The sequence below is a fragment of the Mustela putorius genome, unplaced genomic scaffold (genome assembly GCF_011764305.1).
Source record: "Mustela putorius furo isolate JIRA1106 unplaced genomic scaffold, ASM1176430v1.1 tig00003853_pilon_pilon_pilon, whole genome shotgun sequence".
In the NCBI taxonomy this organism is placed as follows: Eukaryota; Metazoa; Chordata; class Mammalia; order Carnivora; family Mustelidae; genus Mustela; species Mustela putorius.
In genome coordinates, this window is record NW_025422005.1 from 1153410 (window position 1) to 1167698 (window position 14289).

The 14289-nt window shown below is 66.7% G+C and overlaps 1 protein-coding gene across 3 annotated transcripts in view; it reads left to right on the plus strand.

Moving 5' to 3' along the window:
* Positions 1-2328: 2328 nt before the first annotated feature.
* Positions 2329-14289, plus strand: part of PLCH2 (phospholipase C eta 2) — a 64556-nt gene continuing 52595 nt past the window's right edge. The window contains exons 1-2 of one of the 3 annotated variants that reach the window (XM_013064689.2): positions 2329-2573; positions 3652-3913. In XM_013064689.2, coding sequence (XP_012920143.1) covers positions 3835-3913 — 79 coding nt within the window. In that variant the 5' untranslated portion in view covers positions 2329-2573; positions 3652-3834. The remainder of the gene's footprint in view (positions 2574-3651; positions 3914-14289) is intronic. The other 2 variants (XM_013064690.2, XM_045063576.1) reach the window with 2 other exon arrangements.

Here is a 14289-nt window from a genome sequence, read left to right on the forward strand (position 1 = left end):
CGTGTGTGTGGCACGTCTCGACTTGGTGGCGGACACGCGTGTGCTTCCGTCGCGGCTGCGGGACACACGGGGGCTTCACGTCGTCCCGGATCCGTGTTGTGTGTCTGCGGGCAGCGCAGCGGCAGGGTCGCTGGGTCCTACTGTCTTTCTATTTATAGTTTCTGGGGAACTTCCATACTGTTTTCCACAGTGGCTGCGCCTGTTTAAGTTAATATAAATAATATTTTATAAAGAGCAGCTTTTTCCCCCAAAACCAAATCCAGTGAGAAGGGGGTGTTGCTGTTTGGGGTTGCAGGTCTCTGCCATGCCGGGCAGGAGGAAGGGGCTGGGCTCTGGATCTGTGGCTGCACCGCGGCCACCGCACCTGCTGTCGGGGCCGGGTGGATGGGGCGCACACGCAGGAGCCCCCCGGGAACAGCACGTGGTCCTGACCCCCGCCACAGCCAAGGACGGAGGGGTCGCAGGTGAGCGTGGGGCTCTGCCTCCTCGGTCCCAGTGGTCCGTGTTTCCCTGTGAGTGGATCTCCCTCTATCCGAGCACTGGCAGGCGGGCTGGGGGGCCGGGGCGGGCGGGGGCAGACTTCCTGGACATTGACGCGCCGAGTCTCTGTCCCTAGCGCTGCCACACCGCCGGGAGGAAATGTCTTCAGACGCTTGGAAGCCATCAGACTTGCCGTGCCGGGTACGTGCGCCCCAAAACGCTCATTTTGACTTCAGCTCAAACGTCATGGGCAACAGATCCTGTCGCTTTGCCCCCAGGTGGCAGGCTTGCCCTGCGGGGTTCGGAGCGCGGCGCCCACGGAGACGCATGCAGGGCACCCAGCGCACGGGCTGCAGCTGCTCTTTCCCGCCAATACCGCCCGTGCCCCGCGGCTCACACAGGGCGCTGGGAACCTCAGCTCGCCTTCCAGAAGTCCCCAGGGCAGTGGCTTTCTCTCTGTGACTCTGGGTGCCTGGTGACAGAGGTGGGGGCGGAGGGAGGGCTGACCCGGCGCGGCCTGGAGCCCCGGCCTGGTCCGTGCAGAGCCTCACTCGCCGCCGCGCTGAAGTCGGCGCAGGGGAGAGGAGGAGGCGGTGCGGACAGAGCAGACCGCGTGCCCCGTGCTGGGGGTTCTGGGGACCCCTGGGGCTCCCCGTGGCCGCCCTTTGGGAAGCGTGCCCCCTCGACGGCCTCCTCTGGTCTCTGCCTCCTTGGCTCAGTTCTGTGCTCCCAGGGAGCTTCTCCTTCCGGCTGTTCCCGTGCGGCCTGTCGTCCCTCCTGTGCGTCCCCTGCATAGTGCTGCTGCCGGCCACTTCCCCGCCCTGGGGGCCTGCGTGGTGCTCTCTCTGGGGCAGAGCGCCGGGGTCCCAAGCTGGTACCTGTGTCCGGCCTGTTCCCCCCTCCCCGCCCCGGGGGTCGTTCCCGGCCAGTGGACACCAGTGGAGGGAGAGGCAGACCTGGTGACGCCCGACGGGGTTGGGGGCGGTGAGGCCAGAGGAGGAGGTGTCTGGGGGCAGGCAGGGGCTTGCGGTGGGCCCCTCGGCACTCCCGTGGGGAGTCTGCAGGGCACCATGAGGGGGTGCGGCGGGCATCAGAGTCGCGCGGGGAGGAAGCCCCTGGGGCGTGGGGGGACACACACTGGCTCTCCCCGCGCACAAGGGCAGCGAGGGTAGGCGGGGCACCACGGACTGGCAGGGGCAGGCGACGGGTCCCTTTGACCCCTGGGGGCTTGGGCAGGTGGCCATTGTGTGGGGTGGGCGTGCCCGTCGGGTGTGAGCGTCGCGGCCCTGGCAAACGGACTTGGGCTGGGCCGCCCTCCCACCTGTCTGGGCCTGGGCTGTATGTCCTGATGAACTAGGCTGGCCCTGGGGGGGCGGGGCCAGGTGGGCCTCTCCACCCTGTCCCACGGCCTGGCCCAGCCTGGCACTGAACAATGTCATCTGTGAGTGGTCACCTGTGGGCAGTGGCCAGTTTCCAGGACTTGACGTTGGTCTGGGTGGGAGTCTGGGCAGAGGCTGAGCGCCAGAGACAGGAGGGCCCCCTCCTCCCCTGGGGCCCTCCCAAGGAGGAAGCGGCTCGGCTGAGGGCCGTGCCTCCTGCCCGCAGCGCCCACTCCCGAGGCTGCTGACCCGGCCGCGGGCCCCCAGACTGTCAGGGGGCCCAGTGTGCCAGTGTGGCTGGAATGGGGGGCAGCACGGGGGAGCCTGGCACGGCTTGAGGGGCAGGGGTCGGCGGGGTGGGGCTCCGCTCACACGGCCAGGTGCGGCCGGGCTTATGCCAAGGGCTGACCTCACGGTCCGTAACGGCCGCGCCCCGGCTTGCGGTGGGGTGCTGTTGCCTAATTAGGTTCTGCTGTGCCAGCCCTGCTGAGCCCCACGCCCGGCCCGCGCTCACAGACGTGTCCGGGCACGGATCCTGGGCTCCCGGGGCGGCAGGAAGCCGCGGTGCCTGCTCGGGGACCCGGCAGTAGCCGGCTGGGACGGCGGCAGGAGCTTGCTCCGACCTGGTGGGCTGCACGATCCCGCTGCCTCCGGTGAACCTGGGCCAGGAGACCCCACACCTGCCGGTGCGCCTGGGGCTGGGGCGCGCAGAGGGTGAGCCTGTGAAGGGCTGCAGTGGGCGGAGCCGGGCTGGGGCTGGAGCGACCCATGAGCCCTGGGTGCCCTGGCCTTGGGGCCACCTGGTCTCTCCCCGTGCTCTTCTGAGGCACGGGACCCCAGAGAGCTCATGGCGGGCAAATTCTAGGTCTATTGGAGGGTGCAGGCCAGATGGAGGTTGGGGGGCCAGAGCGGGCCAGGATGAGGGAGGGACAGACTCCTGGGGGTTGGAGGGAGCATCGGAGGTCCTGGGTTTCAAGCGTCATGTGCTAAGATTGATCCGAGGCGACCGGGGGAGGGGGGGCGCCGTGGGGAGCCTGGGCCTGCCCACCTTCGGTCATGCTTCCTCCTTGGGCAGAGCACGGCTCTGGGTGTCTGGAGGGCCCAGGTGTCCCGAGGTCTACCCCAGGGCTAGGCCGGGAAACTCTGTCCTGGGCCCAGTGGCCTCCCACCTGGCCTCTGCAGCCCCTCTCTGGCCCCCAGGGAGGAGGAAGCCCCCGCAAGGAGGCAGCCGTGGGTGTGAGGAGAGCTCGTCGGCTGGAGTGGGGGTTCCAAGCTGGGGAGGAGCCTGAGCAGAGGCCAGTGGGCTGAGACTGGGGGGCACAAGGAGGCAGGCAGAGCCTGGGGCCCTCCAGGGTTTCGGAGAACAAAGGGGCTCTATCTTCTGCACAGACCGTCAGGTGGCTGAAAGGGCCTGAGCCCCAGGGCCGGGGGACGGTGCCAAGGGCTGTGGGAAGGGTGAGCGGGCAGCCTGCTCGGCCGTTTCTGGGCCCCGGGGCCCGCCCCACCACGGCCCGCAGCACGCCGGCTCCTCCTTCACAGCCGAAGGTACGGGCTGATTTCTGTGAAGCGATGCCTGTTCTGTCTTTGAACATCATGGAGCTGTGGAAAGGTCCCAGCACCGGGCAACAGTCACGCTTTGGTGACGCTGGGGTGACCGGCCCTCACCTGGGTGGGCTGTTCAGCTCCGGAGCGTGGTGAGCTGGGCTGTCCTACAACAAGTGCCCCAATCCCCCCCCGCTGTTGGCCCGGATGGCCGGCAGGCCTCACGCCCGCCGCCCTGCTCTCTCTCCAGGTGTGTGATGTCACACAGGTCCAGCCTCTACTCCAGAGGGGGACGCCGGGGGCCCGGGGGACAGAGGGACCTCAGAGCGGCTTCTTCCGGCCTCCCGCACGCAGCTGGCCCCCGCTGGTGACCCGGGCCAGCCCCATCTCTCGCCTGCTGCCCCCGGCCGACTAGAGCCCTCCACCCTCCACGATGGCTCCCCCACCGGGGGACCCAGGGCCCAATCTGAGGACTGGACAGTCTTTCCTGAACATCAATATTCTGCCTGTGGGTGAGTGAGGCCTCTGGTCAGACACGGACGTGGTTCGGAGTCCAGTTCTCCCTCCCGGGAGAAAGAGTTCTGCCTGTGCCCCCGGAGCAGGGGGAGCCGTGGGCGGGGGCCCAGCACACGATGCCGACGGTGGCCGGTGTGCCCCGTCCCCAGTGCACAAGGGTGACATGTCTTTGCTGGTCTTTTTCCAAGATGGGGGGCTGAGGTGGCCTCACCCAAGGACCCAGGCTTTCCTCTAGTTGAGCAGGAATTGTGGTCCAGGAACAAGTGCGTCCAAGGGGGGCTCCCCGCGGCTTCAGGCAAAGGCGATGCAGGCTTCCTGCAGGGCTGGAGCTAAGAGTGGGAGAGGACACCCAAGCAAGGTCAAGGCCCCGCTGCCTGCAGCCCAGGTGTGTCCTCCGCTCAAGGGCCAGGGCCAGGGCGGCAGAGGGAACATACTTGCCTGTTAGGAAGATGGCTTTGGGGCTGCCGGCTTGCCTGCCAGCTCTGTCCGGGACAGTGGGACCCCTGGGATCCTGGCCCAGCTCGGGGGTCCTCAGCACAGCCGTGCTGTGCATCCCGGGGAGGCTCTCGGTGTCCCTGGGCCCGTCTGGTCTGTGCCTCCCCATGGCCTGGAGGCAGTGGCGTCTGTGGTCTCCGGAATAGGGTAGCACTGGTTTGGAGCATGCGGTCTCCTCTCCAGCTTCCGGAGAGCTGGGGTGCTGCGTGCACACTGGAGCGCTCACGTCTCAGGTGCGTGTCTAGAGAAGGTCCTGCCACGTGAAGTGCCACGGAACCACCACCTTACGCTCGTTTGTGGCATCTCGGCTTTCAATGCCTGGAAGCACGCAGGAGTACACGGGTGCAGGTGACCCTGGCCAGGTGGGAGAGCCCCTCCCCGAGGGCAGGGTGGGTGTCGGCAGACTCCAGCTGCAGCAGCTCTCCTGCCATATAATTTGCTTGAGCCAGGGACGGTCTGTCCACGTGGAAGACTCCCATACTGCTTGGTGGGAGCCTGCCGGCCGGGCGAAGCTCTCCAAGAGGCAGGGGGCTTATCCTCTTCCGCCCCAGGACAGCTGGCTGCCATGTCCTGAGTCTCCTGCACCCTGGGTGCAGTGGAGGCCACTGGGGCGCGTCTGTGCCCGGTCCTACGGCTCAGGCCCCTCAGGCCGGGGCGGAGCTGCTACCTTTGGGCTGGGGTCCTGCCAGCCCCTGACTTGGGAGTTTGGGCTTAGAGCCGGGGGCCCTGCTGGCGCCCACCCGGAGTGGGAGAGCCCCCAAGTCCGCTGGCTCTTCCATTCTTGTCTGAGCAGCAGCGAGTTGGCCTCTGCCGGCTGGTGCAGGGGCCCTGGCTCCTCCTGGATCCTCCTGGGCAGATGGGCAGCGGGTGGGACCCTGACTCTGCTCTCTCGGGAGGTCGGGGAGGAGAGCCAAGAGGGAGCGCCATCGGGGTGAGGCCAGGCCAGCAGGCCCGCGTCTTGGGATGGTGGCCCATGTGCGTGCGTCCCCGTGGGTAGATTTGCCCAGGAGGACCTGCTCGTCCCCAGGCTCTCTGCTGCCTGCTCGGGGGGCGGCCCCTCAGGGTAGCGGCAGTGGAAGTGCGCGTGGGCACGTGTATGTGGCAGGAATTGGCGCGCACCCCGTGAGGTTCTGTGCACGTGTGTGTGTGGAGGGGGCTGTGTGTGCTCCGTGCGCCCCTGTGCCCCGAGGGGCTGAACCCGGCTTGTTCTCCCACATTCCCCAGGCATGTCCCAGCAGGTCTCCTCTGCCAAGGGGACACGTCTGCTCAGAGGCCTACAGCCCCCTGCCCAGGCCCTGGGGCTGCTGCTCTGCTCAGTCTGGGACGGACACCCAGAGAAAGGGGTGGCTGGAACAGAGAATGAGGAGCCCAGGCAGGGCCCTGGGGGGAGGCTGTGGGAGCCAGGGGCCGTGGGGGAGGAACGGGCTTCACCCTCAGACTGCTGCCCCTCGCCCTGGCCCTGTCCCTTGCCTGTCCTACGTCCTGCTTTCTGTCCCCCACCGGTGCCCCCTGTGCTCTGCCTCCCCTCCGTGCCTGGCTCGTGGGTACGGATGCAGATGAGACAGGCCCTGGGCTTGGTTCTGGGCCGAGGGCTGCGGCAGGTCCTTCCGGAAGGCTCCCTGGGGCAGCACCACAGAGCAAAGGCAGGGCAGGAGAGGCCCTGGGCCCTGGAAACAGTCAGCAAGGCCATGGAGCAGCTCGCGTGTCCTGGCGGCTGCTTGGGGACAGTCAGTGGCTATAGTTCTGTTTCCCTGGTGGCCAAAGGGTTCCTCCAGGTCTGGACTGACGTCTGTCCGGTTGCCGTGAGCTGCAGCACCGTCCTGGCTGGTGCCCGCTCAGTCCCAGAGCGGGAGACGGTGTGTGTGTGCGGCGGGGGGAGGCTCAGGGCGTGCCCAGGGGCTGTGTGGCTGGGGTCCGTTCTGGGGTCCTGGCCTCTTGGTCTCGAGGACCTGGGTTGGTGGCTTGTGTGGGGGCAGGGCCGTCACCCGGTGCCTGCTCTGTGCCACCCATGCCGGGACTCCCAGCCGCGTGTCTGCGATGGGCTGCAGGTGCCAAGTTCCTGGTGGAGAGGCGAGTGTGGCCTCAGCCCCGCGGCCCACTTGTGGTGGGGAGAAAGGCCCCTTCCTGCCAGAGCTGAGTGCGTGGACCCCAGCGGCCAGGACCAGGGCTGGGACCGTGGGACAGTGCCCGGAAGGGGCCGTTCCCACGGCAGGTTGCTCACCCTTGTCCTTGAGTATCCGTGGTCGCAGGTCCCAGTTCGAGCGACTGGAAGCTGCTCTGCGGGTGAGGGTCCAGAGACCCCTAGAGCTGCTCTCCGACAACCTCAAGACAAGCATGATGAGGGCCGGGGGTGCCGGGCACAGGCTCTGAGGGGCGGGCGGCACGGGGGCCTTTCCGGGGGCCGGTAGACACCTGAGCTCGCAGGCTGGGCAACTCTCTGGTCCTGACAGACAACACACGGGGCTCTGCAGGGGGCCAGTCAGCTCTTGGTGCCCTGGGGTCCCGATGCTGGGCCAGCCGGGTGAGAGCCAGGCCTTCGGGACTCGGCAGGACAGACACAGAGGCCACACCCTGCCGGACGGGGTGCGCTGCCACACAGGGTGCTGGACAGGGTCTTAGCGGGGGAGCGGGAGTGGCTGTCCTCTGGCCACCTGGTCACAGACCAACACTCCCTCCGGGGCTTTGGAGGCTGCGGTCTGTCCTCTGGGACACGAGCACCAGGTTCACCCCGGCCCCAGCTGGCGTGTGTATGAAGGGGACCCGCAAAGGGCTTCTGTAACAGAGCTGGTGGGCGAGGGGCACCCTGGGGACCCTGCTATCTTCGGGGGCCACCTGGCTACTCCCCAGTCTGTGTCTCCTACAGCCAGGTGGGGAGGGGCTGCCGTGCGGTCCTTTCTCTTGGGGGGTCCAGATCATGGTCTCCTTTCTCCCCCAAGGGCACAGAGGGGCTTACAGTGGGACAACTCCGGAGGACCTGCCTCAGATGTTGGGCACCTGGGCCCGCATCCCCGGGATGGGCCGTCTGTAGCAGCCGGAGCTCTCCGGCAGGGGTCGGACAGCCCATGGGCTCTGGGGGTGGGGGTGGGGGGTCAGTTTGAGCTGCCCCACTCCACGCCCCCCCCCAGATGCCGGGCCATTGGGCTGAGAGGGGTCTTTCTTTCACTGTGCCCTGTCCCGCCGAGGCCTGGGCCAGCCCTGTGCTGATGTGTGATGTGGCCCCGTGACGCTCAGAGACGTTCAGTCACTCCCACAAGCTCACACAGCAAGATTTCCAGACAGAGGGTCCAGGCCGAGGAGGGTCCCGATGCTGCGGGCTGAATGAGGTCATAACACTGGACCGGACGGGCAGAGGGACTGGAGACGGTGGGGTCTCTTGGGCTGGAGCTGCGGGTCTCCCGCAGCGGGAGCAGCAGGCCTGTCGCCCTCTCTGGGCATCCCCAGTGCTTGGCTGGGGCTGCTGAGGTACAGCGGGGCCTGGAGTGGACGGGTCCTACTGCCTTCCTGTCCCCGTGTGGAGGCCCCGTGTGGGGAGGCTGCGGTGCATGTCCAGGCCTGTGTCCTCACAGAGCCGGGGCTGGGAGGCGGAGGGAGGGGAAGCGAGCCCGTGTGCGCTGGGCAGGAACAGGATGTGTGGACCTTCAAAGCGTGTTCAGATCCCCTGCCACCCCCTGGCACCTCCTGCCAGCTCTCTGTGTGTCGTCTTGCTTGTAGTTCTTTTTTCCCTGACTATGAAAGCAAGAAGCGAAACTTCCTCAGAGGAGATGCTTTGGAAAATACGGGAAAATATGGAGAAGAGATGGGGTCTGGCCACCTCCGTGGGCACCTTCTAGGAGGCTCTGCGCTCACTCAGGTCTCTGAGCTCCCAGCACTGCGCCTGGAGGAGCCCTACCCTGGGGATGAGCTGCGGCCTGCGTTCCCTTCAAACCCGGGAATTTTCTTCTGGAGCCTGGTTTTTAACGGCTGCCTCACAGTCCAGTGGGCACGGCCCAGCAGCCGCCGCCAGTGTCAGGGAGCCTAGAAGCACTCATGGTCACAGAGGAGGCGGCGGGGCTGTGGCCCCGCTCTTTCCTCCGAGGCCCGCGTCTTCGGGACTGTGGCCCCGGATGCGCGCACGCATCACTGGCCTCCCGCTGAGCTGCCGGCGGGCAGGGCCGGGGCCAGAGAGAGGGGGCTGTGGCCTATGCCCTTCGGAGTCAGCCCGCCGGGAGCAGATCTTACCCTGAGGAGCGGGTGGGGGCAGGTGACCACAGCGCCCTGGACGGTGCCTGCCCTGCGCTCCTCCGCTCCCCAGGCAGGGACATCCCCCCCACCCCCACCAGGCAGCCTTGTATCCAGGGAGCAGCCTGGTGTGGGGAGGTGACATCATGCCCTGCGTGATCCCTGCGAGGACTCGGTGGGTGTCGGCTTCCTCTGGGGCCGCCCCGCTCCGGCAGACGCAGTTCTAGCTGGTGGCCAGTTCGACTCTCCGGTTTGCGGGGAGTGTGGGAAGGGTCTCTCCTCTCGAGCAAGGGGAGACACGCCAGGCTTCTCGGCTTCCTGGGACAGGTTCCCTGAACCTTGCCAGTTGTGGCCGCTTTCCCCGGCATCCTGGGCACTGATGCTTCTTGTCCCTGAGAGGCCGGCCTGGCTGGGTGAATGCGGCCGTGAGCTGTTACCTCTGTGTTTGAGCCACAGAGTGACCCGAACCTCTAGGCTGGGGTCCCCCGGAAGCTGTGGTTTCCTGTGGCCTGAAGCAGGTCACACGTGGGGGATTGGTTCTGAGGAGCGTGGGGCTGGCGGCTCCCAGCTCTCCACGGATGGGAGCCTGACATGTCAGAGCTGTGCTGGGCCCTGGGACACAGACCTGGCTCTGCTGGCAGATGGGAGCCTGACGGACTGAGACCCTGCGGACCAGTCTGCGGGGGAGCGAGTGGCCTGGGCGAGGCCAGGAAGAGGGGCTCTGCCTCAGGGAGGAGGAAAGGGGTCAGCGGTCAGAAGCAGGGGATGGAGCTGGCGGTGGTCCCCAGAGCGTCTGGAGGCCAGTGGCCAGGCCAGGCTGTGAGGGTGCTGTGGCAGGAGGTCTGGGGGTTGCTTCCTCTGGAGGGGAAGCCTGGTCTTGTGGCATTTCCTCGGTGGAGCCAGGGAGCACACATCCTGACACTGGGGGCTGGGACTCCTCTGGGCTGGGGGCTGGCTCTTTGACCGCCCTGGCAGGCCAGAGGGGGCCAGTCCAGCCAGCAGCAAGCTTAGCAGAAGGTGTTTAGGTTTCCCTGAGATTGCACAACGGGCAGGTGCTTATACGGGACTGGGGAGGGGGCTCCCCTGACCAGGCTTGGTGCACTGGGTCGCAGGACCTCCCTGTGTGTGGAGCCTGGGGAGGGCGGCGTTGGGGGCAAGGTGGCTCTGCACCCCCTGATTTCAAGAGGGAGGTTGGCTTCTGGGGGCTCCCTGGGGGCTCTGCCTGGCACAGGGTGGAATTTACTGCCTGCCGGGCTCAGGGGGGACCCGGTGAGGGCCCCTCCTCCCCCCAACCTGGGGGCCACAGGAGTAGCCCAGCCCTGTCTCTGTTGCCTGCTGCCAGCTGCGGAAGGGCATGGGGTGTGAGCTCCGCTGCCCGCCCCCTGGACTCACCCTGGAGCTCAGAGCTGACAGCCCACACTCGCTGCCCAGGCCCCTGTGCCCGGAGCAGGCAGGGAGGGAACAGCCCAGACCTGGCCCGCCTCTCTCTGGCCCGTGGAACGAAAGGGTCTTCCAGATCTTTCCAGCCAGCTGGGAAAGAGTAGATATGCAGCAGGCGAGCAGTGTTCCGCCCAGCTGGGCCAGGGGCTCTTCTTGGAGCCTGGCCAGCGGCCCCTGCCATTGGGGGGTCGCTCCCCATCAGGGTGTCCAGCCCCCACTCCTTCCTGAGCTCACCTGGGACCCTCTGGGGCCTGCTCTGCCTGGAGCTCTCAAACCTTGAGCATGGACAGCTCCACCCCAGACCCCCCCAGGTTCCCTGTCGCAGCAAAGAGCACCCCAGACGCTGCTCCTCACGACCGCAGGTCCCCTCACTTCCTCCCCCTGCACGGCCACGCGCTGTCTGAACCACCTCTGTGTCTGCTGCCCAGGCTGCCCGACCGCCTGCTCCCTGTAGCTCCCCGCCACCTCCCTTCCCTTCCTCGCGCCTCGACCCACCGCACCACCCCCGACTACATAGAACACCTTCTTGCTTTTATCTCTAAGACCCTTCGTGATCTGGCCCTGGCCCTTGCTTCCCTCACCTGCCTTTCCCCCAACCCCTTTCCCTCTGTTTACCCCACCCCCACTGGGTAAAGCTTAGTGCCCCCATCTGAGGCCCCGTCCTGCTGTGCCCTTCCAACAGCCCACCCAGTGTCAGCTGAATGGTTTTTGTAAACTACACGGGGAGTAGTTTGGGTGCATGCTTTATGCTGGTCAGTAGGCTGGTCTAGGGCTGGGGGCTGGGGCCGGGGTCCCACTGAATTCCTAGCTGCCCAGCTGGGGGCCCGGGGATGTGCAGGTTGCAGGAAGGGTGAGCCTAGCCAGCAGCCTGGCTACTGTGGGACATCGCTGCCTCAGGGCCCAGTGTCCCCTGCTCCACAGACAGCCGGGGTGGCTGAGGGGCGGAGGGTCTGTGGGAAAGCCTCTCACTGTGCCCCTCCCTCCTTCCAAGACACAGTCCCCGCCCCCACCTCTCTCCCTCCGTGTCACCTGCCCCGTTCCCTTCTCCCCAGAGCCACCCCCCGCCGCCCAGCACACACCTCATGGCGAAGGCAGAAACGGACCGGGGTGATGGCTACGGGCTTGGGGTGCCCACGGGGAGGCCTGGGAAGCGATGTTCACCTCCACGCCGGGATGGCCACAAGGTATCCCCAGCACCCTCTGTGTGGCGGGGAAGGCCCCTTCCAGCTGCCCTCCAGGTGCTGAGCCCCGGCACCCCCGCACCTGCCACGTGGAGACAAGCTGTTCACTGCAGGGCCCATGTTCTGCTCAACTGGTCTGGGGTCATTTGGGCCGGGACCAGCTCCAGTCCACCGTGTGCTTCCGGCTCACCAGCCTCGCCCCTCCGCTGGCCAGGGGGACTTGCAGGGGGTTCGCCCTGGGGTGGTCAGGGCGTCATGGAGCATTTCCAGCCCCCACCCCCAAGCTGGGCTGCGCTGCCCAGGGGTCTGGCTGGCCTGCAGGAGCTGAGACCCTGGCCGTGTGGATGGCCGTATTAGACGTGGCCCTGCCCAGCCCTGACCCAGCTTGTGGTCCCTGCCTTGACCTATCAGAGTCAGGTGGAAACACCCACCGCATCCAATGACAGAGGCTCTTTGGGGGCTGGATCCCTGGTCTCCAGGAGCCCGAGGCAGGTGCCTTCTCTCTGTGCCTCAGTGTCCCCCTCAAAGAAAAGGTGCTGTTGGGAGTCAGTGATCCCTGATGGCTGGCAGTGGTTTCGAGGCCTTTGGCTCATCAGAGGTGGCCCTCCCAGGGTGTCTTCCCCTTTCCTCAGGTGGGCAGCGAAATTCTTGCGCTGGGGGGGGGGGGTCAGGCTGCCCACGGGTCCTCCTGTGCCCATGGGAGATGGCTGGCACAGCACTTGTGCCAGCACTGGCCGGGCTCGGCCGCGGTCTGTCCCCAGGCTCCGGCTGTGTGTGTGGGAGGCCGGAGCCGGCAACACTGAGACCTGATCCCCGCGCACTGTCTTGAGTTCTGATTGAGAACGGGACGTCTTAAGACCAGATGCTGGTGAAAAATGAAACACACACTTTCTAAATTTAGCCGGTTGAGAATTGCACATTCCCCCAATTAGGCCTATCGATTCGGCGTGTGCTCTGGTTCCCCCCGCCTCCCTTGCTGTGCCGCCGGCTGTCTCCACGCGCGCCTCTCTGGGCCCTCGTGTCCTCGCTGGGCTCTCACCGGCTCACCTGTTACTCCTGGAGGCAGCGCCGCCCGGAGGAACAGTCTCAGCGTACAGGGGCAGCTGGGCAGTGTGGCTGGACTCCTCTCTGCCAAGGCCGAGCAGACACGCCTGAGGCTGCCCTGAAGCTGGGCCCAAGCTGTGGTGGTGGTGGGGGGGGGGGGAGAACAGGGGGCACGTGGTGCCCTGCCTGCAGGGACCTTGTGATCTCTCTAGGCAGCGACACTCAAAACAAGAGCAAGCCCCTTGTGACACGGTGTGTGAAGTTCTCCGGCTCAGACCGTGGATGCTGTGGTCTCAGAGGGGGTGAGCACCAGGGACAAGGCAAGCACGGAAGGCTTCCTGGAGGAGATGCCTTGCTCTAGGCCCTGGAAACCAGGCAGTGGGACCCCCTGGGTGCCAGGCTCAAGGGTCTGATATTCCATGACTGGAGAGTAGAGTTCTTGAGGATTTGGAGCCAGGAACGGCCTGGACAGGCCTGTGTTCCAGCAGTGTCGGTGGGTTGGGGCTGGGGGAGGCCAGAGGCCAGAGGCCAGAGCAGGTCTGGGAGATGTGGGGGGAGGCCAGGCCAGGGCGGTGCTCAGGAGGAGTGATGGAGGGCTGCGGGGGGAGGCCGGGCCAGGGCGGTGCTCAGGAGGAGTGATGGAGGGCTGCGGGGGGAGGCCGGGCCAGGGCGGTGCTCAGGAGGAGTGATGGAGGGCTGCGGGGGGAGATCAGGCCAGGGCGGTGCTCAGGAGGAGTGATGGAGGGCTGCGGGGGGAGATCAGGCCAGGGCGGTGCTCAGGAGGAGTGATGGAGGGCTGCGGGGGGAGGCCAGGCTGTCCTCGCTGCTGGAGTTGCTCCCGGAGGACCCGGAGGTCATGGTGGGCATGTCCACACCCCACATGCCCTGCACGATGGCCTCTCCCCATCCTCATGGCTGGGATCCCCAGACACCACCCCCCCCTGCTTCTCACAGTGTCCGGAGTCTGTCTCAGAAGGCGGGGGTCTCTCCTGGGGGTCCCTGGTCTGCATCCCAGCTTTGCTGGCAGCAGGAGTCCGGGCTTCTCTGTCTCATTGGCTTGGTTTCGGTCTCTCTGTCCCTGGGCCTCCTTCCCTGGGCCACACCCGCAAGGTCTGCTGGGACGCAGCCATGCCCAGGCATCTCCGCCCCCAGGACTGGTGTGCGGGTCCCTCTGAGACCAGCCACCTCTTCCCCGGCTGAGCCCCATGCCGCTGGGGAAAAGGTGTGCAGATGGGGACAGGTGGCAGTGTCACCTACTCTGGCCTGCTCCCAGCCTGGGTGGGGGGGCTCTCAGCCAGGTAGTGACACAGGGGGCCTGGGGCTGTCACTCTGAGGAAAGCCTTGGAGGCTCTGGGATGCGCAAAGTGCAGAGGGGAACCCACAGCCTCTGCCCGGCCAGGGCCCTGCTGTGACGTCTCCGAAGCTAACTGTGGGTGCCCACGGGTATGATCCCAACACGTTGTGGGTCCTCAAGCGGAAGTCTCAGCCTGGCCTGGGTGTGGCTCCTGCAGGGCCCCTCCCAGCATGTCCCAGAGGCTGTCACCCGCGCACCTTCTGTCATATCTCAGGGTCCTGGCCGCTTGGGGTTGTAGGTCGGGGTGAGGAGCAGACCCAGCAGCCCTGGCCCTTTTCTGGGCTCTGGGCCCCTGGCCTGTCGGGGTGAGGGTGCTGGGGGCCGTGGGGGCGGAACCTGGAGGAACCGAAGCCCAGAGAAGGGAGGAGTTTGGCTGAGGCTTGCTCTGGTCTCACCGGCGTCGGGCCACCTGCTGTTGCTGGCCCGGGGCGGCTGGTGGGGTCTTAGCCTCCCTGGACACTGTTGCCCGCTGGACATGTCTCTCCATCTGTGTCGCCTCTCCTCTCCCACTGCTGCCTCCTGCAGAAGGGGTGGGAGGAGGGGGCAGAGGTGGGGGCCCCCAGGAAGCCTGGGCTGGTGGGGAGGTCCTGTGAGGGAGGGCCCCAGAGGGTTCAGGGCTCATCTCTGTCGCTGCTTGGGG